Source organism: Drosophila ficusphila, unplaced genomic scaffold, assembly GCF_018152265.1.
Source record: "Drosophila ficusphila isolate 14025-0441.05 unplaced genomic scaffold, ASM1815226v1 contig_106, whole genome shotgun sequence".
NCBI classification, from domain to species: domain Eukaryota; kingdom Metazoa; phylum Arthropoda; class Insecta; order Diptera; family Drosophilidae; genus Drosophila; species Drosophila ficusphila.
In genome coordinates, this window is record NW_025063993.1 from 10,217,606 (window position 1) to 10,241,977 (window position 24,372).

General features: G+C 43.0%; 7 protein-coding genes across 13 annotated transcripts in view; 5 read left to right on the forward strand and 2 right to left on the reverse strand.

Moving 5' to 3' along the window:
* LOC108086977 (microtubule-associated protein futsch-like) overlaps positions 1 to 5,435 on the forward strand; it is a 40,809-nt gene extending 35,374 nt beyond the window's left edge. Inside the window, exon 4 of one of the 2 annotated variants that reach the window (XR_006245298.1) lies at positions 5,417 to 5,435. The gene's annotated coding sequence lies outside the window, so the exon portion shown is untranslated. Of the gene's footprint in view, positions 1 to 130; positions 215 to 5,416 lie in introns of those variants that run through there. The other variant, XR_006245297.1, reaches the window with a different exon arrangement.
* Positions 1 to 6,287, forward strand: part of LOC108096302 (ankyrin-2) — a 64,618-nt gene extending 58,331 nt beyond the window's left edge. Inside the window, 3 exon segments of the mRNA XM_043207340.1 lie at positions 131 to 1,189; positions 1,192 to 5,243; positions 5,417 to 6,287. Of these exon segments, the coding sequence (XP_043063275.1) occupies positions 131 to 1,189; positions 1,192 to 5,141 (5,009 nt within the window). The 3' untranslated portion in view covers positions 5,142 to 5,243; positions 5,417 to 6,287.
* A 610-nt stretch (positions 6,288 to 6,897) lies between these two features.
* LOC108086982 lies at positions 6,898 to 9,850 on the forward strand. Its single transcript, XM_017184110.2, has 3 exons — positions 6,898 to 7,376; positions 7,547 to 8,166; positions 8,228 to 9,850. Exons 2-3 carry the CDS (start codon positions 7,554 to 7,556, stop codon positions 9,334 to 9,336), a joined length of 1,722 nt encoding a protein of 573 aa, XP_017039599.1. The 5' UTR covers positions 6,898 to 7,376; positions 7,547 to 7,553; the 3' UTR covers positions 9,337 to 9,850.
* LOC108086983 (peptidoglycan-recognition protein SD) lies at positions 9,750 to 10,616 on the reverse strand. The gene has a single exon (XM_017184111.2). The coding sequence runs from the start codon at positions 10,427 to 10,429 to the stop codon at positions 9,869 to 9,871; it is 561 nt and encodes a 186-aa protein (XP_017039600.1). The 5' UTR covers positions 10,430 to 10,616; the 3' UTR covers positions 9,750 to 9,868.
* A 9,536-nt stretch (positions 10,617 to 20,152) lies between these two features.
* On the forward strand, positions 20,153 to 21,086 carry LOC108086964 (transmembrane protein 70 homolog, mitochondrial). The gene is made up of 2 exons (XM_017184077.2): positions 20,153 to 20,718; positions 20,773 to 21,086. The coding sequence occupies exons 1-2, from the start codon at positions 20,224 to 20,226 to the stop codon at positions 20,980 to 20,982; spliced, it is 705 nt and encodes a 234-aa protein (XP_017039566.1). The 5' UTR covers positions 20,153 to 20,223; the 3' UTR covers positions 20,983 to 21,086.
* A 1,557-nt stretch (positions 21,087 to 22,643) lies between these two features.
* LOC108086976 (ubiquitin-related modifier 1 homolog) lies at positions 22,644 to 23,294 on the forward strand. Its single transcript, XM_017184091.1, has 5 exons — positions 22,644 to 22,715; positions 22,771 to 22,838; positions 22,900 to 22,981; positions 23,039 to 23,087; positions 23,142 to 23,294. The coding sequence occupies exons 1-5, from the start codon at positions 22,675 to 22,677 to the stop codon at positions 23,208 to 23,210; spliced, it is 309 nt and encodes a 102-aa protein (XP_017039580.1). The 5' UTR covers positions 22,644 to 22,674; the 3' UTR covers positions 23,211 to 23,294.
* Positions 23,295 to 23,527: 233 nt separating this feature from the next.
* Positions 23,528 to 24,372, reverse strand: part of LOC108086975 (puratrophin-1) — a 48,721-nt gene continuing 47,876 nt past the window's right edge. For 5 of the 6 annotated variants that reach the window (XM_017184090.2, XM_043209192.1, XM_043209194.1 and 2 more), the window contains one exon: positions 23,528 to 24,238. In XM_017184090.2, the coding sequence (XP_017039579.2) occupies positions 24,042 to 24,238 (197 nt within the window). In that variant the 3' untranslated portion in view covers positions 23,528 to 24,041. The remainder of the gene's footprint in view (positions 24,239 to 24,372) is intronic. The other variant, XR_006245823.1, reaches the window with a different exon arrangement.

A 24,372-nucleotide genomic window follows, 5' to 3' on the forward strand; every position in this document is an offset into this window, starting at 1 on the left:
CTCTCGCATTTACACGTTATGTTTCTCTTTCATGTTTCAATCCTGTAACCATGTTTACTCCTCATCTTTTGTTCTCGACTTTCACAACACTTTTAAAATTGCTTTCGTTTTCACACCTATTGTTTTGTAGAAACAGGCGGCGATTTACCAATCTCAAGTGATAACGATACCACTCCCGTACCACCGTCGGCAGTTGTGGCCAGCACAACTGCAATAGAATCAGAAACCAAAACCGAAACTGAGCCGACGGTAGAAACCAATGCATTCACTACCACCAGCCACGATACACCCACACCAAAACCACGAGTACTCAAAGCAAGCTCCCCAGTCTCCGAAGGCACTGAAAGCACTACCATTCCTGGCCCAATGCCGAAACCAGAAATACCTATTGATATTAGTTTTGATGCCGCAGCCCCGGTTCCAAAACCGCGTGCTCCCATAAAGCACACAGAACCTTTCGAAAACCTGGCTGCCCTAGCTGAGCAGTCCGATAGTATTAGTCTGAGGAGCTTCGAATTCACGGAGGACATTTCAAAGACGGACGAGCCCTCCACAGAGCTCTCGATCCGTTCACAACTTCGTGACATTGTTACAACAACTACCACAGCTTCAGAGGACATAACCGAGAGCCTGGATCCAACGAGTGAGATTTCTGTGGATGATGCCGACACGGAGAAATCAGAGGGCGCGGAAAAAACCACTAGTTTTTACATCGGTGAGTCCAGCCGCAATGTTATTATCAAGACCTCAACAAGATCGGCAAGCGTTACACCACAGGAGGAAGAAGCCCAGGGCGAAATAGGCATTGATGCCAAGGATATTTCCTTAATGAAAGAGGTATCCGTCGACTCAGAAGAAGCCAACGATGTCTTCAAGGAGTATGTCACAATGAAGCCCGACGACGCTGCCGCCTTGGACAGCAAGATAACCAGACAAGGATCAGAAACTAGAAATGACATACTTGAACTTGAAAATGCCGACAAAGACAAATCAGGCGAACCGAAGCTATCCAAGGTTACCACTGAGGAGAGCTTGACCACATCGACTGGATCCAGTGGTCGTGCCCTGATTGAAATTGCACCATCAAGCAGTGAAGATCCCGATGAATCCAGCAAGGAAATTCCGGAAATTGTAAACACCATCTCTGAAAAGACAGCTTCCACAGATCGTTTTGAGTTGCCCTTGGAAAAAGTGAATGGGAAACATCGGAGAAGGAAATCCCAACGACAGGAAAACCAAAAGTAGTTCACTCGCCACAGCAGGCACAAGAATCCGACATAAAAAGCACCATGGATAAATCTTTTATAGGCGAAACTCTGCCCGAGGAACAGGACTCCGGAAGCGCGATCTCAAAGAACAAGGAAGAATTCATCGAGGAGTCCTCATCAGACTTAAAATTTAATACCATGCCTCAAGGATTTGCTACCACTACTGAGAGCGAAGATATATCATCTTTTATAGGCATACCCGATGCTAGCATGCAAACTTCAACATTGGAGAGCACACAGCCCCCAGAAGGTCTGTTCGATACCACAATCAGGGAGACCCTTAACAAGCAAGCAGCTATGGCTCATTATGCCCAGGATGTATTCGGCAGAGGGGAAAGGCGAGATGATCATGGTTCACTTGGTTTCATTTCCACTGGAACAGCCGAAGAGTTAAGTTCCATGGAAGACCATATGGCCAAGGAGGAGCAAGCATCTCTGGGCTTTATTTCCACTGAGACTGCCGAGGACTTCAGCTCTATGGAAGATTACTATTCCGAAAAACTGGCGGTCGCCAGCGTGGTGGCAGATGAAGGTGCTACCGACAAATCAATTACAACTAGCACCTTTGAGGAGCTTTCGTCAGATCAATCAATGAAACCAATCGATGTTGTGGTACACAGGCTAAAGACCGAGACATCGCCAGATTCCATAAACCGTTGGTCGATTCCCGATGTGGACACCTCAAGTTCTAGTGAGAGCTTTCATAAAAGCTTCGACAGGACTCAGAGTCGACCCCTGTCCTCTGATCTGGATAATCTTGTGACTGCCACAGGAACAGGAACCTCCAGTGAGTACCAAACCGCCAGGGAATTCACCACCACTGGTCGCACTGAGGGAACCGAATACATAAGTGCCGTGAGTACGCTTGGCAGCAGTAGTTTAGACTCTCAGTCGGAGACATCGGCCAATTTGGCCAGCATTGATGTATCCGAATTATCCGAGACATTGGTAGCCTCTTCAGCTGAAGCGGATGCCTTCGAAGCCGATGAAATTTCGCGGCTGCGTGATCTCCAACCTGATGATGAGGACAGTGATGAGAGCGTAGAACTGCCAGGAACTGCTTATCCAACAAGCGAACAGCAAAGCCTCATGAAGCGCTCTCAGGAAATGATTTTCAAGCCCAAGGCTGAGGAGGAAGAAAAACTTCCCGTCGAGTCTGTGCAAGTCGAGGAATACCCTAAGCCCAAGGAGGCCGAGCGCACGTGGGGATTGGCCTATCCTCTAGACGATAGCAAAGCGGACAGCCCGAGGGAGAGTGAAAAGAGTGAGGATATTCTTTTGTATCACGGCGACCAACGTCGATCAATTGATGAGTCCAAGTTGGCATCCAGCTTGGACGAAGGCAGCATACTCTCGGTGAGCATGTCGAGCACATCCAACATTGATACTGTTGTGGAGAACTTTGATGACATTATTGGATCAGCAGGATCTTCTTCGCTAACTGGAATAGAAGGTTTTCAGTACGGTCACGATGATACGCTTCCATCTGCCTCAGTGCCAGAGGACGCTACCTTCGTGCTGGAAATGGAAAGTAAGGAACACTCTCCACAGGATTCCAATGCCAGTACCCCACCAGGAGGAGAATCAAAGCGTAGAGGTCACAAACGAAACGAGAGCATTTCGGGGGATGCGTTGAAAAACTTGGACAAGGAGGTGGCGCTCTTGGGCGAAGGAAAAGAATCCGAGAGCGAATCGGATACGGATCCCTACGAGTCGGAGTATGCCCGCCAATTCCGTTCCCCCAAAGAACGAAAGAGCAAAAAGAAGAAGCAGGCGGCAGCCGAAATGGATCACAGTGGAGAGCTAGAGAAACGTCCCTTTACCCCTTCCCAGTTAGTAGCTGAGGTGATTGTAGAGGACAGTGCCACAGAGGAGCTAGAGGCAGAGGCAGCCATGATCGAAGAGCGTCGGCCTTCACAAAACATGCAGGATTACTCAAACATACCCGACATAATGGTTACAGAAGACATCAAGTCGCCAATTCTGGAAGAGGAGACCGACGAGTTTCCCGAGAAAATTCTATACAAGGTGCGCACCGAGGAGGAATTACACAAGGCGAGCGATACCTCCGTTTACCAGAAGGCCAAGGACGAGGAGAAGGAGCAGGACTTTCAGCGACGTGTGCAAGAGCAATACCGCCAGAAGCTCGAGGAACTGAAGCGGGCTGAAGTTGGAGCCGAATACGATGATCGCAAAGCACCCGACTCGCCAGACTCCTTTGAAATGGTCGAGCAACCCGATATCTCAGATGAGTTTGTCATCATCGAAGAGGTGGCCAAAGAGGCCAACGAAGTGGACCTCGGCGGTCAGAGCATCAAGATAAAACCAACCAAGTACGAGCAGAAGCATGACGAGGACGTTGAGAAGATCATCATTAAGTCGGCGCCAGCGGATCCCAAGCTCGGCTCACAGCTCTACAAGGACGATCTGAACTTCGAGTTTGAGGAGAGCCCACCAACGGGCGCCAGTAGCAGTAGTGAGCAGCAGGAGGAGAGCGATTCCAGCGAAACTGCGGCGGCCAACAAGCGGTGGGTGGAGATGCAGCTGACCGACAACCAGTTGAGATATCCTTACGATCTAACCGGAGCCGTGTTGGAGGACATTAAAGAAGAAGACGGAGAGTTCGAGGTGGGCAGTAGTCGGATCAGCAGCTTTAAGGACTCCTTTTCGAGCACGCCAGAGTACGATGTGGCGGCACGTCGGTATCATTCTCGTGGCGAACACGATGATGTCTCAATGAGTAGTCTGCAGGAGTTTGAATCTTTGGAACAGGCCATCTCCCTGGAAAACAGAAATCGCACACACCAAGGCTCGACGGATTCGAGCAACGGAAGCTTCACCCGACGTTATGTTGTTCGTCACAGCGGGAGTGGAACTGCTCCTGGTGACGATGTATCCGTCTCCAGTTTAAAGGACTTTGAGGGTCTCGAGAACGCTTGCATTGAGGCCCACTTGATCGAGATCAAGGCCAGGGAAGAAGCGGCTCTATTATCGCGCTCGGACGAATCAAACAAATCAAATGGCAGCGACAAAGGAGCCACTGGCAATGTTGTGGTGACCAAAGTCACGCGCACAGTAACCCGCACCGAAGTGGTGCCCTCAAACCAAGCGGAGAGCATTGAAGCCCTGCTCAAACACAAGTTGGAGCGGGAAGAAGGATCCGCAGTAGTCAAACTCACTGACGTGCCCACTACTGAATTGGAACCCAAGTCAAAGATCGACAGTCAAGACTCTGAGAAGGACAGCATCGATAGCATGGAAATCAGCAAGAGCCACGACATGATGACCAGCAGCATAGAGAGCTTTGACATTTCAAAAGACGCCACCACTCGATCGGATATCGACTCCTTGGAGATCGACAAACGGCATTCGCGACAGGAGAGCATAGAGTCTTTTGGCGACGAGCAACTGGACCTGATGACAAAGTTCGTCAGCGGCGGAGGAGTGACACTGGGCGATGGTCTGACAACCACGACGACAACGACAACCACCAGCACGGATGCCGATGGACACGAGCATACGGTGACCAGAGTGATAACAACCACAACGAGTGTGGGCGGTGGCATACAGGAGCTGCCGATGGATGAGTCCGGAATGTCGAAGGACGTCTCAGTTGACTCCCTGAATCTCTGCATTGAGCAGACGACCAGTTCGGCTGGAACTACGGCCACGTACCAAACTAGCGCTGGCAACTCCCAAATGTCCGGGAGCGTTACGAGCTGTGCATCGAGCACTTTAATGGAGGATTCGTTCCCTGGTGTGGGTGGCATGACTTCGTCGCAAATGTCGGCCAGTTTTTGGTCCCACGACGAGTCCACGGTGGTCGAGGATGAAGGACACGATCCCAAGAAGAAGCAGCAGCAAGGCCAGTAAACACTAAATGGGATTGAGAATGAAGAATGAAGTGGGAGAAGAAGTCACTCGTAATCCTATATGAAAATGGGGCTTGAACGGTGACATAGAATTTTCGGCTAGGTAAGCATCCCAATGGCAACGCTGCGCGGCTTTTCGTTTTACTTTTGTTTTATGTCTTTACTTGGTCTTCGACTTAGAAGCAGAGCTCAACTTTGACAGAGAAAAGTAATACCCGCCGCCTTTCCAAAATCTAATTGGTATTAAATATGGCTTTTTTGCTTTGGTTCTTTCAGACAAGGCGCTCTTCTAGGCGTATCACTAATAAAGGAAACTCTGGATGGGACGCGCATCTTGACCGGCTCTGAACATCACCGATTTCAAATCGAATACCAAAAGGGGATTTATTAATTAGCAAATTTGAGATTCTCCATCTACACACATTTTTAATGATATTGAAGTGCATAAACGAGTTTTTAAAGGCAAAATATATATTTTATATATTTATAAAAACTATAAAATCGCAAACATGCATACGAAATATGAATATGGCAAGCATAAGCCGTTCAACGCATTTTCTTATTGGCTTTAATGTTTAAAAATTATAAAAACTAAAACCGAAACCCAAACCTTTTGTGCTAGAGCGTTGTAATGGAATACACCTTTGCTTTTAATTTGATGTAGTTATTATATATGTACATGTACGAAGGATACTTATTATTAAAAGAATCGCTTATTATTGTAGTTTAATTTAAGCAATTATACAAACGCATGTGGAAAAGGGGACGTAATGAAATAGTGGAAGCCTGGAAAGTGAAATGCTTTTAAAGTCTCATTTTTTTACAAGAACCAAGCAAATTTTTTCGCTTGCATATTTTAACAATAAAATATACATAAATATACAATCTGAAAAACAATGCATAGATCAAATTTAAAGATATACAGACAAGATATAAAATAATTCACAAAGAACTACCGCAACCATCGTCAAAAAACCTACTTATTGAAAGGATTTAAACGTTTTAGCATCACCACTGTAATGGAATATAAACAAAATAATATTTGTGTTAAAAACATACAAGAAATATTAAAAAAAAAATAACATTATTGTATTGTAAACCCACACGCGTATGAATAACCAAATAAAATGCTTAATAAAAATTGTTATTTCGTTTTTCAATGAATGGGAATCCATATTTATGGGGGTATAGATAAAATTCCAAATGAATGCAAATATATTTTCAATACCAATTTGGAAATTAGTTCTTGAGCATTACAAAGTTTATAATGTTAAAAAACATAACCCAAAGAAGCTATGTTGATTATAAGATTATTTGAAACAAAAATTCACTAAAAATAAAAAAAAAAATCATTTTAGATCGTTATTTATTGAACAATTTTTTGATTATGTTTCAAAATATGGTTTTTTAATGACTTTATGGCACTTGCTTGAAAAACTGAAAAAACCGTTAGGACACCTACACTTTTAAACAGGGAATTTGCAATTTATATTATATAATATACATATAATATTTATTATATAAATTGTATATGATCAAAAATTTGGTTATTTCCACTCAGGGAGTCGAAAGTTTAAACATTTTTTTTAATTTAGTTCGGTTTTGCATTTAATTTATAATCGGTACCACTTAACAGCGCTGTTATAGATGGCGTGTTAGCCCCTTATATCAAAAAATAGCCGTGTTTTCAACCCCCTTCCAACCAGGGTTGGAAAATGCGTAAATTCGAAAAAAATAGACCAGGTGAACAAGGGCCCATGGTCACACTGCTGGGGGAACATCACATCGGGCAACATCACCGTGAAAAAAAGAAAGAATTGGGGAAAATGTGGTTTTCGGTCAAGTGATAGGTGGTTGCTGCAACGCAGGTGAGCTGGGCCGAGGAAAAAGCGGATTCGGGAAAGGACCCATTGGCCGGAAAACTCCTTGGCTGGGCTCTACGCAATTGGCTGTCCATCAAAAGTTGTCGACGTTCGTTGTTGTTGTTGCTGCCTGGCTGCATTTTCGTATTGGCATCGGTTTTTGGTTTTTTTTTTTTTTTGTTGGTACTCTGATGTACGAACAAAACTACGTTTAATTCGGTGACCGATAAACGTAGAGGAGCAGCTAAGACGGCAAACGCGAGATATATAGTTCCGGCAGATAGTTCTAATTATACAACCCAGCCCGTAGACGTATTCCCCCCGAAGATCCGAAACTGGTTATACACACATCGCAAGGCACGGGAGGTTGGAGGGTGAGTAAAAATCGATTTGTTGCACAAAACACACGACGAGTGGGCGAAAATCGGGGGCCCACAAATGTGGGGTGCGGCTATATGGCTGGCTATATAGATTCTAGGTCGACCTGGGATTATAGTGCAAAAAAATCTACCCATTGATCTGTGTTTTTTTTGTTTTCCTGCAGGGCTCCAATGGACAAAATCAAGGTAAAGGTTATTGGTGTGCTGCGTGAACGCGATGGTGGCAATCGCAGTGGCTCCGCAGGACTGGCAGCAGCGGCGGCTGGAGGATCTGGTGGAGTCAACGCCTCGACGGGTCATCAATTGGCCTCCACCGGAGTGGGCGTGGCAGCGCCCTCGATTGGGGTCACGCAGGATAATAACAACGAAGGCAACGCCCCGATAGAAACCCAAACAACGGGCGGAGGAACGGCAACGGGAGGAGCATCGGTGGGGGCAAGTGGAGCTGCCAGAACCTCGGTTCTGTCGCGACCACAAACCTCCAAAATCAGCGCATTAGATCTCGCCGGGATACTCAACACACGGCGACGACTCGAATGGACCAAGGAATGGCTGCGCAAAAACCAGGCCGAGTTCCTTAGCAAGGAGAACCTACTTAGTTTACTGCAGTCGCGCAAGGATGAGTGCTATCACTTGAATTACTTCCTAGCCATAACAGAGAGCCAGTTTCGGTATCTGGTGCAAAAGCTGGAGCCCATCATTAGCAAGTACGCGCCGCAGCGCAAGAAGAAGTCCTTCAGCGCCGAGGAGCGACTGGCCATAACGCTCAAGTATTTGGCAACGGGTGAGTAAAGTTTATACGATTTTTAGGTCACATGATAAAGCCCATTTTTAACTCGGTTTAGGTGAAGTACATTCTTGTCGAAATTACTGCTTCCGTGCCTCGAAATTTGTGATAAACGAAATGATTGCCAATATCTGTCTGCGCTTCTACGAGCACCTCAAGGACCAATACGTGACACTACCAAAGACTGACGATCAATGGCGCAGCGCCGCCGAGGAGATGGAGCGCAAGCACAACCTGCCCCACTGCGTGGGCAATCTGTTCATGCGCAGCATCCAGCTCCAGGGCTCCGGATCGGGCTCCTCATCCGGTTCGGGCTTGGGTTCCGGTGCGGCGGGCAGCGCCGGCGACGATCGCAAGCGTGCGACCGTAATCTTCACGGGCATCGTGGATGCCGACAACAATTTCCAGTACGCAAAGGTCGAGCGGGCGGCGAGCAGCCGTCCGAATGACATCTATAACCAGACCACTGCCGTCGAGCTGATCAGGCACAAGATGCACGCTCTGGAGGAGCAACAGTCGGCGGAGATGGACCGGCAGGGCTATTACTTCGCTGGCGACTCGGTACTGCCAGCCACCTCGTATCTGGTGACCACACGCAATCTGCCCAAGGATCGGGCCGTGCTAGAGGCGCTCGAGCAGGTGAATGCCCATGCGGACCAGACGATGCGAATACTCTGCAACATGTTCCCGATTCTGGCGCAGCCGCTGCGCATCAGTGACAAACACATCCGCGAAGTGGTTCTCGGCTGCGTGGCGCTGTACAATTTCCTGCGCAAGACGGACGACTCCTTTCGGCGCACCAGCGACAGCATTGTGCAACAGCGGGCGGAGCAGCAGCAGCTGGCGGCGGCCTACAGCGTCGACAGCGACGAAATCGACGACGATTGCATCATGCTGGCCACCGAGGAGGAGCTGCGCGAGAGGGCCGAGTTTACGCCCAGCGTTGGACTGACCACCTGCTTCCAGCCGCTGTGCACGCAGCGCGGCGAGACGCCCGAAGGCCTGGCCAAGCGGGACTGGCTGCTCCAGCTGGACTTTGGCGGCCACGGCAGCGGTAACGGAAGCATCGGCAACGGCAGCGATGGCAATGGCAACTTGAGTGGCAACGGCGGATTGGGCGGCAGCACGGACAGTGCGAGCGGCAGCTCAAATGGGAGTTTATATTAGTGCAATTTACCTAAGTACTTTACGAATTTTGTATAGTTCCTTGTTTTATATTTTTTAAATCTGTAATCTGTATCTGTATTCGAGCATCTGTTTGCCACATTGCCGACTCTTGTTTACCTCTCGTTTGGCGCATTCTTCTCTGCATACCATTTACGATTACGTTCACGTTCGTTCCATCTGCGTTCCGTGCTTCATCTAGGGTTCTGTATAGTTAGCTTAGTTTCTTGCGGAAGTTCCGGTTCGGTGAATGATGCTATGTGATGTCTCAAATCTCTAATAGTTGCCCCTCCCCCAGTGCACTGCTCCCGGGGAGCAAGCAGGGCCTTCAACTTGGCCCAGGCAAAAAATAAAAAGGCGGCAGCTAACAAAAATGTGCGAAGTCGACGAAGTACAGCGGAAACAGATCAACAAAATTAAAATTTTAGTATTCGTATTTAAGCAAAACAACAAATTATACATAATTATATTTACAAATAAATGTGTAAGGAGTGGTCTTTACGTGTCGAAACCTTAAGGAATCTTATTGTTGCTTTTATATTTGCTCGGACCAATGGGGCCATTGCTTTAGAAGATTGTAGAGGGCTTCGCCGGGACTCCTTGTGGCACTCACTTGCCGATGGCCCAGTAGCTTGTAGTTATCCTCCAGCTGAAGTTGCTTCACAGCCTGTTCGAGGAGTTTTTGGGCGACATCCAAGGCCTCTTGACTGGGAGCTTGTTCCTCGAAATTCCCAATGAAAGCAATGCCTAGGGAACCGTCGTTGTTGGGCGCTGCAAAGGCTCCTTTCTGGTTGGGACTTCGGCCCTCGTAAACTTTGCCATTGCCTCCAATCAAATAGTGGTAGCCAATATCCGAGAACTTTTGCTTGGACATTTGGAAGTTTTGCAGGTTGCGCATTTGCTGAGAACATGCGACATCATCGGAACAACTGCCTCCGGCAGTGTGGGCAATTACGGCTCGGGCCAGGGGAGTTTCCATGCTGTCCATGGGTCCGTTTGGAGGTCTGGCGTTCCATTCGGCCCTCGTCACTATCGGTACTTCCCCCTGAACAGCAGTTGCTGCGAGGCAAACGACGAGCAAAGCAAACCAAGTCATTATACTCTGGTGTCTTTCAACTGACTGAGGAGAATCTCAAATTGGCGAGGTTCTTATTGACGCCTGATAAGGGGTGTGCCCCCTGGGAGATAGCTATTAGACCTCAAATATGTACATTTGTATGTTGTATTTCAGATGAGGGGATTTTTCTTCGCAATTCTTGCTAATAGCGAGAGGGCTGTTTTGTAAGCTACTCTTAAGAATGACAAATATTTCAAATACAAACTGAAATTTCGGTAATATTGTAAAAACCCCACACAAAATTTAATAAAATAAATGTGTGTATTGGATTGGATGAATTCCTCTTATAAGAGAATTAACGATTTTAAAATAATAAAATAATTTTATCAAAAATATAATAATAAATATTAAAAATTAAGTGTTAAGAATTTCCTTTAATTTCACTTACCCTTGGATTTAACACGCAGAACTTCTTATTTCACAATTCAGGATTTAAAACCGAGGCATTTTTTTAACACAGTGGATCTCCAGTAGGAGAAGGAGAAGGAAATTCAATTTTTTTTTAACTTTTTGTATTGTTATATTGTTTCTGTCGTTCCGCGCAGATCTTTGAAGTTTTCGCTGTAAATAATTATTTTCACCACGCGATCGAAAAACTGACCAAAGTGTCTAAAGGAGCGAATAAAGGAATTGGCAAATATTCCACAAGCGACGGTTATAAGTTTACGGTTTACGATCAGGTAAAGCTAGAGCTGGAAGAAGCTGCAAAAAATATCGATGTTTCTTAAAATGTAAAACATCGAGTTTATATAAAATAAACCAAAATCAGACATTATTAAAAAAGTAATGGGACTTTCAGTGCTGGCTTTGGGTCTTTTTCCGAAAAAGCCATTTTGAGGAACAACATTAGAAAATCGAACATCATTAAGGAAAGTTTTCATTATAAAAGTAAAACATGTAAAAAACATAAAAATTAAGCTAGTTTTAATAAGATGGTTAACAAAGATGCCACTAAATACAATTGAATAATGAAAAACTAAAAAAAAAAATATCGATGCATCAAAGTAATATAAAAATCGAAACATCGATATACTGATATCACTTGTTGAATCCTTCACTTCTTCTTCTTATCCTTTTTATTCGCGCGTCGGTAACACATAAAATTCTTTAAAATATCTCTTGATCGCTTTTAAAGTTAACGATTTGTAAAGAAAAGAAGATAAATTCTTTTGTTGCGCAGTAAAAAGTTATTAAGTTGATTGCAGATGCCGAAAGTTTCGTTGTTTAAAAAATAGCTCCATGCTGAATCGGATAGTAAGTGTTTGTGAAAGCTTGAAGAAGAAGAGGAATGGAAAAAGAAGAGCAATGGCGCTGACCAAAAAAGTCATGAAACGAAAAATAATTTTTTTGTTTGTGCATTATAAAAAAACAGATAATAAAAACGTTGCTTAAAACCAAACTTAAATTATAAACCATGTAAAATTATAAAATAATCTGAGTAAGTGAAGTTTTTGACTTTTTATTAACTTTCGAAAAATGTCTTAAAATTTAACAAAGATTTGGAATGAGATCTTTACTATTATTTTTGATTATATTTATATATAATATGTTCCGAAGTTTTTAAACCAACCCTCTTATGGTACTGAGATAATGAGTAACGTTTAGTTTGTAAATCGCAATCATAATTAGACGTAATCAAAAGGGGATTCATCGGAGATACTCCAATCTCTTCAAGCTTTTCTCTGCGATTTATTCGTATACTCCATACGAGCCCCCGAAAAACCTCAACTTGACACAGATGTTCTAGGCACTGATTTAATTAAAAAACTTTCGCAATTAAATGCAAAAACAGCAAAAACAAAGCGGAGTGCAGGCCATTATGCCCCGCGAAGGGACTCAGATGAGAGAAATAAGTGGCGGCTGGAGCAAAGTCGCAAAGTGACAACGAAAATGCAAGTAAGCGCCCTCAATTAAAAGCCAAAATGAATATAAAATGCCATGGAAAAATGGAGGCGAGCAAAGCCGCAACAGCCAAAAACCGAAGCTGAAACCAAAAACCGAAGCCAAAACTATGCGCGGCTGGAAAAGCCAGCTGGTAGCGGAAAAACTCTTGTCCGTGGCTGTTAACTTGAATTTAAGTGAGTTTTGTGGAGCCAAAGTCACCCACCCAAAGAACTTGTTGTATGGTTATTCGAATTGTTTTCCGTCGGGACTCAACAATCCTACAGAAAAACATATTTTTTTCCCCCAGCCCAGAGACTTAATTTAATTTGTCCCGCATTTGGCTGCATTTTTTGGGCGGAGGCGCCATGCTGGCTCATTTGCAAAATTGTCAGATTTATTTCGCTAATTGCTGCTCATCCGTTTAATTAAAATTAAAAGAACTTGCACAAGTTTAGGGCGAAAGTTTTTATGCGAATTCTCCAGAATCGTGCATTGGGCACGTTTAGTTTTTCCGTGTTCCTTCGTTTTCGTTTTCCGTATTTTCCGTATTGTTGTTAGCACACAATGCCATTGTGTTAAATTGCCGGGGAAACTTGGGCAACTCGATGATGATGATGTTGCAAGATGGAGTGCCCGCAGGTAGGCTTTCCATTTCTGGACAGCAAACAAATTAAACTGCAAGTCTTGCAGGCTCCGTTAAAGCTGTCGCAATCCCCAAAAGGTGTCAATCGTGCAAACCCCCAAAAGTTGTGGCTAACAACGAGGCAGCAACTCTTGCAGCAACAAACTGCACGCAATTCAGCAACATCTGCTGCTTGCCCCCTTTCCCATTTTCCCCAAGCGTTTCCCGACTCCCGGCTCCCCTGAGGATTTTTGCCACCGACCGGAAAGAGCAAAAGTTGCCTGCAACCACATTGCGGATTTGGATTTTGGGCAACTTTGCAGTGCGGATTGACACCTCTTTTCTGCCACCCCCGCCCCCCGCTATAAGATTTCTCTGGGGGGGCGTGTCAATGGGGGCGACATTTTTATGACAACTTGCTTAAATTCCATAACAAGAACTCGCGCAGAAAACGAAAACTTATTTCGTTTACGAGTCGAGCAACTTGTGAGCTGGATATTTTCGAAGGCGCCGCCGCCTAATGAATAAAGTTCTCGGCTATGAATATGCACACCAGAAATTCTCGATGGGACTCGAAGCTCGACCTTAAAGTTGAAGGGGGTTAACGGTCCCAAAAGAAGCGAATTCCGGAAAAATACATTCTAGATAATTAGCTTTATTCACTGACGCTGGTTTTCAGCTATTCGAATAACATAATTTAAGGCAATTAAACACATGTTGCACTTTGCAATCAAACACCAAACCAGTAGGGTTTTTAAACAGAATTGGGTTCATAAATTACCAAAATAGTGCAGGAGTGAAATAATGCGCCGATAATGAGTTTGCTAAAATAAATAATTTGATATTTTAAACGATACTGTCATTAGTGTTTGACACATATTTTAATTGGCAAACTATTCAAGAACGATAAAATTGAGTGATCGATTTAAAACCAATTAAATTAAATTTCTGGCAGCAACAGAAACCACACAAAAATCATTTGCACATGATTAAGTGAATAGCCCACACAGTTACCACGAAAATAATAAATAAATATTCTCTCATTGAAAACAGTTCAAATTTTTGGTGTGTAAAATAAACGTTTAATTTGGTTTTTTTCAAGCTTTAATTTTGTCTTGCCATTTGTTATTACTTTATGTTATTTTTTAAATCAAATTTGGAGTCCTTTGTGCATGCATCAGTTTTTCTGACGTTTTGCTCGCCGCACTATTTGCAATATGCAACGAGAAATATGCGCAACAATATAATGTCATATTAAAGCCAGACGATGTGCGTAACGTTACGGTGGCGACCTTATCGTCGTCATCATCATGTTGGTGGATCCTCTTGCCATGTCGTCCAAAAAACCCCGACTCCTTCTCCCGCTGACATCTTGTCAGAAAATTTTCATGCTGCTGTAAGCTGTTTTCATGCACATTTTGGGCACTTGTGCTGCAGCACAAACACTTCAATTTTGGCTTCAAGGATGCGTGTTCATGGCCGGGGACACAGTGCCTGGGAGCCTGGGATCCAGTATGCTGGATCCTAAGCCGCAGTCGATCCAAAAAAGGCAGACCAAAATCAACCATTCCCATGGAGCGAGGCAGTCAAAGTGCCGGAAGGAAGTGCGCTGGGGGAACCAGCGACGATATAGGGCCAAACAACGGGCAACTCTTTAACTATAACTTTTGATATATGCTAAGGAAATATTGTGGGAGTGCACTCAATCGTGGTTGCCCTGGCATCGCCATCAACAGTCCCGGGGATGCTGCCTTTTTCAAGAGCGGGGTGAGTCGGCGGGGGCGGGGGTTCTAGTCGTAGTGCCATCAACTACTTAGCGTCAAAACGCTTAAAGTTGAATTTGTAACGCTCGAAGTGAGGCGACGGCACAAAGCCAATGGAGTGTGTGAGAAGGACAGCCGCAGCGGGACGAAGGTCCTGTCTAATGCCAGTTTACTCATCTATTTTTATTAAACCGCCTCGGATGCACATTCCAAAATACACACACACACACACACACGCTCCCTTTTGCCCTTCGTGTTGGTTTTTGTTGCATCGCCAGCATAACGTTACGTATACGCTGCGTGGGCCAGCAGAATGAAATAGCTCGGGGCTGTCATAAAGCATCATCAAAAATATTATTTATTGGCAGCCAAAAAAATTATTCACAATTTGAAAAGTTAACCATTCCCTTCTCAGAACTATTCGGTCGGTTTTAAAGCATTCTCTCCAAGTTGATTAACATTTATGAAACATATAAAATATTTAAATTTTAAAGTAACATTTATACACTAGCTTATTTGAAGTGGAATAAATTATGTTCCTTTTAGAAAACATTTGGTTTAACTAAACGTACGTCAACATTTTCTTTACGCAAGCAAACTTTTTGTTACGTATACGCAGCGATGACCGGCATAAGAGATACCATCAAAGCTCATTTATTGCTGCAAAAACTATAAATAAGTGTCTCCAAGAAAACTACTTCTAATTTATAGAGATGTATAACTGCAATTTTGTTAGGAATACTAGATAAAAAGGAAACTAGATAAAAAAGAGCTCTAAAAATTACAGGTGAAGCGCCCTGTAAGAACTCTCATTGATGCGAGTACAAAACGGAACTTGAAGTAATTTCTTTAAGAACTACTTCAGAGAATATGGCAGGACCCTTGAAAATATAGTGGGTAAGTGTGTGACGATGGCAACGAGAAGGGCAGATGACTTTGGAGCCTTGATTGTTGCAGTCGCAGTGGCAGCTGTTCCACCTACCACTCCACCCACCACCTCCCCCTGAACTCTCCTCGCACAGCAGCTTATTTTCGGGGTTTAATTTTGATTTAAACGCTGCCAGACAGCTTGAAGCCCACTGCGTGCTGAAGCGGAAGCACAGACATGCTCGTTCACTCGGACATGGCAGCTTTTGCAGTTCGACTCTGCAGTAAGTTTCCTTCTGGGCCTTATTGAAATTTAAGTTGCACTTTTTGGAGAGGCAATGTGGCTGCGCCCGAGTGGCATGGGTTGGCATGCAGCAAGCGGAACTGGGCTAATGAAAGGACACTTTAAGGCGGCCTCCTCTCTCAGATCGATGCTCCTTGTCAGCCATTTAATTTTCATTAGATTAAGGTAAGCATTTGAGTGGGCTGACTCTCGAAGATTGAGGGGCGTACGATGCACGGAGAAAATGTTGTACAAGCTCGGTTAATATAAATTCAAGCCGCGTATTTCCCATAGCTGTTTGAGTTCTCTGGCATTGGGAATTACATTCTCCTTTAGATAAAGTAGCTCTGAAATACCCTTATATTAATAAACCATCGAAAGTTCACAGTTTTTTCAATAATTACCAATTTGTATGATTTTTTCTCGGTATTCTAACAGCTATAGAAATAGGGACTTGCCAGACAGCTGCTGTTGCTATTGCTGTTTGCTCTCGTTCTCGTAAATGTAAAAGTTGCAACTTGTAGCCTCAAAATAACCACAAAGTAAACACCAGAGTGGCGCAGTCCGGAGTCCGTGGTCCGCAGTCTGTAGTCCTGTAGTCCTGTAGTCCGTAGTCCGTAGTCCTTAGTCCGTGGTCCCCAGTCCGGAGTCCCTGAGTGGCTGTTTGGAGAGCACGGGAGGGGTACGACTATTTGAATAGCTGGCGAAGACATTGCGTGCTCGCACACTATTGCAGCCACGGACAAGGACATTGTACGTGAGAACAGGACACGGCGATGGTGCGTCGATGTCCTTCGAGCGAGCTCAACCGAACCGAACCGCACCGAACCGAGCTGGCCAAAATAAATAAGTGTTGTAATTTAATATTTAAGGCTTTGCCAGTAATTATTTCAGCGCAGATGGCGAGACTTTGCCTTTGTCGTTGCCAGGGAAGTTCTGATACAAAGGAGTGGGTGAATGAATCCGGCAGACTGATGGGGATGGAAGGGTCCTGATCGGATGCACTCCTGCTGCTGCACCACTTCATAACTCAGGGATCGCAGCTTGTGGCAGGCACTCTCGTTAAATTGACCCACTTGCCTCACATTTGTCTTTATTAAATGGCGAAAAATTACGAGCTCACGAGCGTATGAATTATAAACCAATTTAATAACCAGCCAGGCACACGAAATGTGCTCAAAATGAACTACCAATTTGTGGAGAACAACGGAACGAAACATAATAATGGCTCCGGGTGAGCGTGAATTTGAATTACGGGTGCCGAGTGTTTTGGTCCATTGGATGATGGCAAGAACTTGGCACTGGAGGGCCTGGCAAACGTGGGGTTTTCCCACGGGGAACACCTGTGCGAGCTATCGACCTTTCCCCACTCTTTTATTCGCCGATTTGTATGAATTTCTCGACTTTTTACCTCTGAATATGCGCATAGTTTAAGCTTGTAATTATTCCAACATTTAGTTTAACATTAAGCCACGCCCACTCAACTTCCGGGGGCGGGGACCCATCCTGAAATTGCCAGGGAAACGGTGTGCGTTTTTCCCCGCTCCACCCTGGAAAAACTTCAGTTCGCTGCATGCGCGTGTTAAAGTGAATTTGAAATGATTTATTGCACATCTAACCAGACCACTGATACTGCAAATTCTACAATTACCGAGCGACCAGCCACATATCCGCCCATCCATTCACCCCATTTTCCTGACCTTTCTTCTCGCTTTTTTCCCCACAGACGCTTTTCCGGCTTTTTCTCCTGGACTCGTTAGCATGTTAATTGTAAAGCGTGTCCTAATTGCATTTTAGCTGCGTAAATGAGTCCAGGTTTTTTGTTTCGGTTTCTAAACACTGCGTTTGTGCTTCAGAAGTGTTATTCTATATCGGAATTAAAAACATTATTCTGGTATCAGTATCTGCTTGGCTTCCACCTAAAGCATGTTAAGTGTTATTATATATTTATTGTCTTACTTTGCCGCTGATAACCTTTTACCACTTTTTTAACCAGAATTAAAATGTTTTTTGGGTGGGTAAAAAAATTATGTCCAAACACTTTTCTTTAAATGTAAATAGTTTCGGAATTCGTATAATTTTGTTAGACGTTCCTAAAATGGAGTTACTTTTTCTAAATGCTGTATAAGACATTATCTAACTTATACAGGGGTAGGGCAAATATAACTCAAATATCGTATACAAGTCCTTACAACTTATACAAGGATATCACTCAAGTCATTCGGTTTGAGTACGAGTCAAAGTAGAATGTGGAATCCATTCCATCTGCTGAGTTGCATCAAACCCTTTATATTCAGGCCTCAAACTTGGTTTGAACCAATTCGTAAGCCCCTCCAACTCGCAACTCCAACTTAATGCCAGGTTTATTCAAACAAATCCTTGTTGAAACCGAACACTACCCTTAAATGAGCTTCGAACTTTGCAGAAATGAGTTAAAACTGAGACGAAAAAATTACAAAGCGGTGGTATTTGAGTGAATTACCCTTGCGTATTGTAAAGGATTCACGATAATTATTAATTATGTAGCATAATTTGATAAATTAATGAAGCCATTAAAACAAATAAGCCGCCACCAAGGGCGACCAAAAAGGTAAATAAAACAAATTAAACAAATTGCCAACTGCAAACGAAAATCCCATCAATCAGGCAACCAAACGATGCAAAGGTGGTATAATTTTGGCTACATACTAGTAGGTAGGAAGGATTGGTGGCAGATGGGTAATGTGAACTCTTGGGGTGATGGGGAATGAAAATCGTCACCAAAGCATAAAAATAAATTGATATCACAGCGAATTTGAATGAGCAATATGGTGTTCCTGCTATTTTTCCTGCCTTGCCATTCGTTCAGATATCAGCGATGTTTTTTTCGCCATGAATTATTTTTCCTGCTGCATTTGAAATTTTGACCAAACAATTGAAAAGCAGCAACTGCACTTCTAGGAAATTTTAAAAAGCATTTTGATTTTATCTACTTTTATAATACCAAAAAAAAGGATCAAACAATTTTTGGTCTTCTGAGTTGTGTTTTAAAATAGTTGTTAACATTATCTAAGAGTCGTTGGATCCCGATGCATCCCTACTTTCAATCAGTTTCTTGCATTTTTCTCCGTGTATCCATGGTCGTGGAATGAATATGATGCATGAAATAACAATAATGAAATGACAACAAAAGGCACGGATAACAAAAGGATTGCCGTCGAGAAAGAGACGGACTCATAGATGATGGATAGAGAGGGAGATAAAGCTCCACATGACTGGGGCAATTCAAAATCAAATGTGATTTTTGGTCACTTTGAAAATTGTTGATTAGTGACGCCTGAATGCAGCCCAATGAAACCGGAGGCCGCTGCATTAAAGCAATTTCAAGATCTCCGCCCGCCTGTCACTCAACTGCCGGAATCGGAATCCAAAAAGGGGAGCACTCCGGGAATGGGCGGATGGGTTGATGGGTCAACTGGACATGGATCTGAAAGTGCAACTCAGTCAGGCGTGCACTTGGCACACTAGTCCAACAATTGATGGGCCAAACAAAAAATAAAATACAAAAATGGCAGAGAACCCCGTGTAACCATAACCTCTGTGTGTGCAATTCCATTTAAACAATTAAAGCAACATAAATTAAAAATGTGGTTAAACGCCGGTCACCGCCAACAGCGACAAATTGCATGTACTAGTGGTAACTAGAGCCGCATCTGCCACGCCCACCCATCAGCTGCCATTAATTCGAGCATATTAATTCGAGTCCACATGCCAGTTTTCTGTGTGTGTTTTTGGTTTCCAGATAGCACCGCAAGGGGTGTGGTCCCGCCCCCTCCCCTCTCATTGTTAATCAATTACAATCTGCAATACGCACTCGACCTTTGCCAAATTATTAGCTGTATTGTCCGGATGTTTGGGAAATCATTGCGAAAACGTACACTCACCGGTAAAAAGCTTTTAAACATATTCAATGTTTTAACAGTTTTTTAACGATGTTTAAAGAGTATGAAACTTCATATTTTCATTAAAGTTGATGTCGATTATCCTAAATGGCTTCTAATGATTTTTATTACATAATAGAAATTAAAAGTTGTTGTTTATAAAAAAAAAGTATACGTGCTTTTTCCGATTTTAAGAGTATAGCTAATTTTGCGTAATATATTCTTTAAAAGTCTATCTAATCTTTATTTTAAATTTCCGTTAAAAGAACAGTGTAACCTTACCCTGTTTCGGTATTTTAAAACACAGATAGTATATCTACACTTTTAATATGCGGGGATTTTTAAGCGGTTAACAGATGGTCTTACTGCAGCTCGTGTTATTCAACGTTCATCTATAAACATCTGTTTATAAATTAAAACTAGTGAAATATATTATGTTAGCTTTACGAACGGTACTGCCACGCGGGAAACAATTTTCCGTGGTCCTGGGAAATGCCTCCCGCCAGATTTCCCTACCACAAAGTTGCAGATGTATTGCTGGATATACGACAAAACCCCAAAAATCCGAACCACAAAAATTCCAACAATTCAGGTGGCTCTCGGTCAAATCCACAAAAACCGATTCCGAGGATGCACTGCAGCGGATTTATTACGGTACTCTTGCTCCCCGGATGAAAATGGTTAAGTTTTTCTCGTTGAGCACCAGTTTGGCCGGTTTGGCTGCCCAGCCGATTCTCCTCGAACAGGGAATGAAAATCGGAGGCACCGGAATGGCCGTATTCCTTTGTACCATCGGTGGATTCTTCACTTTTGTGACTCCATTGCTGCTGCACTTTATCACCAAGAAATATGTGACGGAACTGCACTATAATCCCCAAACGGACGAGTATACAGCCACCACAATCTCCATTCTCCTGCAAAAGATCAAGGTGGATACCTAATAAAGGGTTTAGCTCCAATTAACTGAGAATTTCCATTTGCAGACGAAATTCCAACCCAAAGATGTGGTTGTGCCAGAGGTCCCCGGCATGTTCACATCTTTTCTGGTCAACAAACGTCCGCTTTTTGTGGACCCCGCGCTTTTCGATGACCCCGAACACTATGTGCGGATTATGGGATACGACAAACCAATCGATTTCAAACTGGATCTTAGCTCAAATCCCGAAAAGCCCGTAAAGTCTAAGGAGCAGTAATAAAAAAAGGCTATTCTTATGGCAGGATAACAAGATTTATTTATAAAATAAAATCCTTTGTAAGGAAAACACTTGTACATAACAAAAAAAGGAATATTTCTCGCTTTTTGTGATGTAAGTTATAAACGAAATGGTGAAACAAGTTTCTTAACTCTTAAGGGATTCTAGCAGCAAATGTTGATGGAAGGAGTTTTATTAAAATCGCATATTAAAAATAAACTCGGTATCATCTGGTGTCATCGAATCGCGATTGCGACACTTAATGAGACGTCGTAAGATACGGTAAAGTTTTACCAAGTAGTCTCGTCTCTCTTCGTTGGAAAGGGCCTCTAAAACATTAGCATCTGGAACCAAGTAGAACGGAAGAAATCCCCTCTGTATGAACCTTGCCATATAATCGATTGCCTAAATAGGGGGTATAAATAACAAAGTCCACCACAAAAGGGAAAAAGCACCTACCCGAATAAGAATTCGACCTGGGGATTGATTCCAGTTGATCATCTTTCTGCTAGCGGCGTTTAAAAAGAGACTTTTGATTGTATAGCTAAATATCATGGGCATATCATTAGCATCCCGTACGGATTTCAACAACCGAAATCCATCTTTGAGGTTCTGCTTTTTATTCAGGGACCATTCGCTCCCAGTAGGGAGCACAAACGATAAAAGACAAAGGATCGTCCACAGCATTAGGTGAACGGATTTTACTGGGTACGGCGTACCAAGTGCAACATCCATATTTGTTCTTTGGAAAATCTTTGGGCCAATCCGATGCGGGGAATGGAAAAGCGGGCACAAAGTCAAAGCAAATTTTACGCTCAGGATTTGAATTGCAAATAGCCTTAATGGTGTGTGCTACATGGCCTCCGGTTATGTTTTTTAATTCATAGGATCGTCCGCCTCCACAGATAATGTTGTTCAGACTGGGGATAACTTCGTTAATGTTATCCCGAAACCAGGACTGAATCTTCCGACGACTAATATAGTAATCGTTCCCTTGTTGGTTTACCAGATGAAAGGGAATATTATTCCCACTGACCTTTAAACGGCAGTAGCTACGGTGGCTTTGTATCGGCACTGGCTTTACTTCACATGGCAATTGGACAGTTGTCAGCATGTCGAACTCATCCGGAAGATTGATCCTCACATTATCCAGATTGCTGCCCGTCAAAGCCAATCCTTGAAAAGCTGATTTAAAAAACGGATCTAGGTCGGAAATCGCCCGAATAAGTTCATTTTCTATTTGCTGAGCATCTTCCTTAAAAGTTTGCCGGTCCTTCGGTTTAATTGAGATCATTTCGAGCACCAATTCTATGCCCTCGCCAAAGCTTAAATCTCTATTCGACATTATTATTTTTATTATTTCTGGGTTCTGCAGGAAAAATGTTTTTATATTTTTAATTGTAAAACAATAAATCTTTAAGGGTTTACGTAAGCTCAGCTTTCTTTAAGCTTCTGGTAAAAAAGAACTTTTTTATCAAACACTTAAAAATATGAAAGAAATGCAGAAAGGAAAAGAGCTTAGTTCTCCAAAAAATAGGGACTTCCAAGAACAAAGAATATCCACGGAAATTGCTTGGATCTTATTTCGGAGAGTTCTGAATCTGAAGTTGCCAGACTGGTTTCGTTTTATTTGCGGCATTGATGATTGTCCGGTGTTTGAAAGGTGGTCACACTTCTGTTTACAACGAACATATGATGGGCACGCCGGAATTAAAAATAATATTGGAATTCAGGTAATTATAGTTTTAACTTATATCACATATTTATTAAGCTGAGTTTATGACACAGCGCTGGAGCGGAGTTACTTTTTGGAAACATCAAACGGCGACAACTTGCCTTGGACGGTGATCAAAAATGTAAGATTTAGTTGATTTTTAAAAACTTTGGAATCTGCATTTAGTTTTTGTTTATTTTAAGGGACCATTTCAAACCTGCTCAAGTGGATGCATGCAAATATTTTAACAGAGCGCCCGGAACTCTTTCTGCAAGGTGATACTGTGTAAGTTACTCTGATTATATTGTACTTTAAATTTTATTTATTTTTTACACTTCCTAGACGGCCAGGAATTTTGGTTCTTATAAACGATACTGACTGGGAATTGCTTGTAAGTTTAGGTCAGGTACACAATAAAATGTTTAATAAATAATTTTATTTTTAGGGTGAGCTAGATTACGAGCTGCAGCCCAACGACAATGTGCTCTTTATATCCACTCTACACGGCGGTTAAAAAAGCTCCTATAAGTTATTTATTTGTAAACGAAATTTATATTTTTATATAAAAAATCATAAAACTGTAACCGAAAAAGGCAAAAACAGTTTGACTGAATCAGAATTACGTCCCTTTACCAAAAATGGCAAAGGCCCACATGATGGTTCGGGTAGTAAATTTTTTCATCATATCATTTAGAGACTGTAAGCTAGCAGTTCTCCCTTATTTATATGAACACATCAGCGAACAAGCACTTGGGAATCGTAAGGGGTTCTAAAAATAGAACAGCTTTAATGTAGTTTGGCGGGTTTTTTGAAATAAAAAGAGAACTGTCGTTTTACATTGAAGCAACATTTATTGATTTTAAATTTTCGCTTATACTTATCGATTTAATATTATGATATAGATATATTTATTATTTTCGTTTACGATTATTTTAAATGTAGGCACTTAGGTTACATATTAACTAACTGTACGTAATGAACTTCGCTTCAGATATGTTGGGAATCGGCCACGCCCCATTTCCGGTGCTGCTCATGGCTCCCACATCGCTCGATTGTATGGACTAAGAACTATATATGAAATATGCTTCGACATTGACACGCTGAATTCGATAATTTAAATATGGGTTTTGCGAAAAAAAAGGCCAAATACGGAACAGCAGCGATAATGACAAATTAACAAAAACTAAAAAATGTAATAAATAATAAATAACAAAAATAATGAAATAAAATAAGCAATTGATCGTGATAATGACGTACTATCTGGATCCGATGAAACCGTTCTGCTAAAGCTATAAATGGGGGTTCTTATAGATTCTACTGCTAGATTCGATACTCCAGGAGTTCCTCATTTGCCGCTGTCCGGACTGGCGGACTCCGCCGCATGGGCGTAGGATCGATATCGCCGCAGGATCACCGTAGAAGCACTCGTGGTCGAAGTTCCGGATGCCGTTGTCGTGGACGTGGACCAGCTGCTCCGGTTGCTCTCCGCCGGCGATTGTTCCTGGTCCGGACTGACGCACATGTCGGAGACTATGCCGCTCTCTGAATGGGGGTATATATTTACACACATTGGGTATTATATATCGGATGAGAACACAGGACACCAAAGCGGCAAATAACATATAACAAACATGCAGCACACGACAGACACGGATTACGGGTTAGGATTGTTTTTG

Coding starts and splice junctions, on each gene's coding strand:
- LOC108086982 (XM_017184110.2), top strand. CDS start 7,554: ATGGACAAAATCAAGGTAAAGGTTATTGGTGTGCTGCGTGAACGCGAT. Junction 8,167..8,227: donor GCTCAAGTATTTGGCAACGG/GTGAGTAAAGTT, acceptor AACTCGGTTTAG/GTGAAGTACATTCTTGTCGA.
- LOC108086983 (XM_017184111.2), bottom strand. CDS start 10,429: ATGACTTGGTTTGCTTTGCTCGTCGTTTGCCTCGCAGCAACTGCTGTT.
- LOC108086964 (XM_017184077.2), top strand. CDS start 20,224: ATGTTAGCTTTACGAACGGTACTGCCACGCGGGAAACAATTTTCCGTG. Junction 20,719..20,772: donor TTCTCCTGCAAAAGATCAAG/GTGGATACCTAA, acceptor TTCCATTTGCAG/ACGAAATTCCAACCCAAAGA.
- LOC108086976 (XM_017184091.1), top strand. CDS start 22,675: ATGATGGGCACGCCGGAATTAAAAATAATATTGGAATTCAG. Junction 22,839..22,899: donor CTTGGACGGTGATCAAAAAT/GTAAGATTTAGT, acceptor GTTTATTTTAAG/GGACCATTTCAAACCTGCTC. Junction 23,088..23,141: donor ATACTGACTGGGAATTGCTT/GTAAGTTTAGGT, acceptor TTTTATTTTTAG/GGTGAGCTAGATTACGAGCT.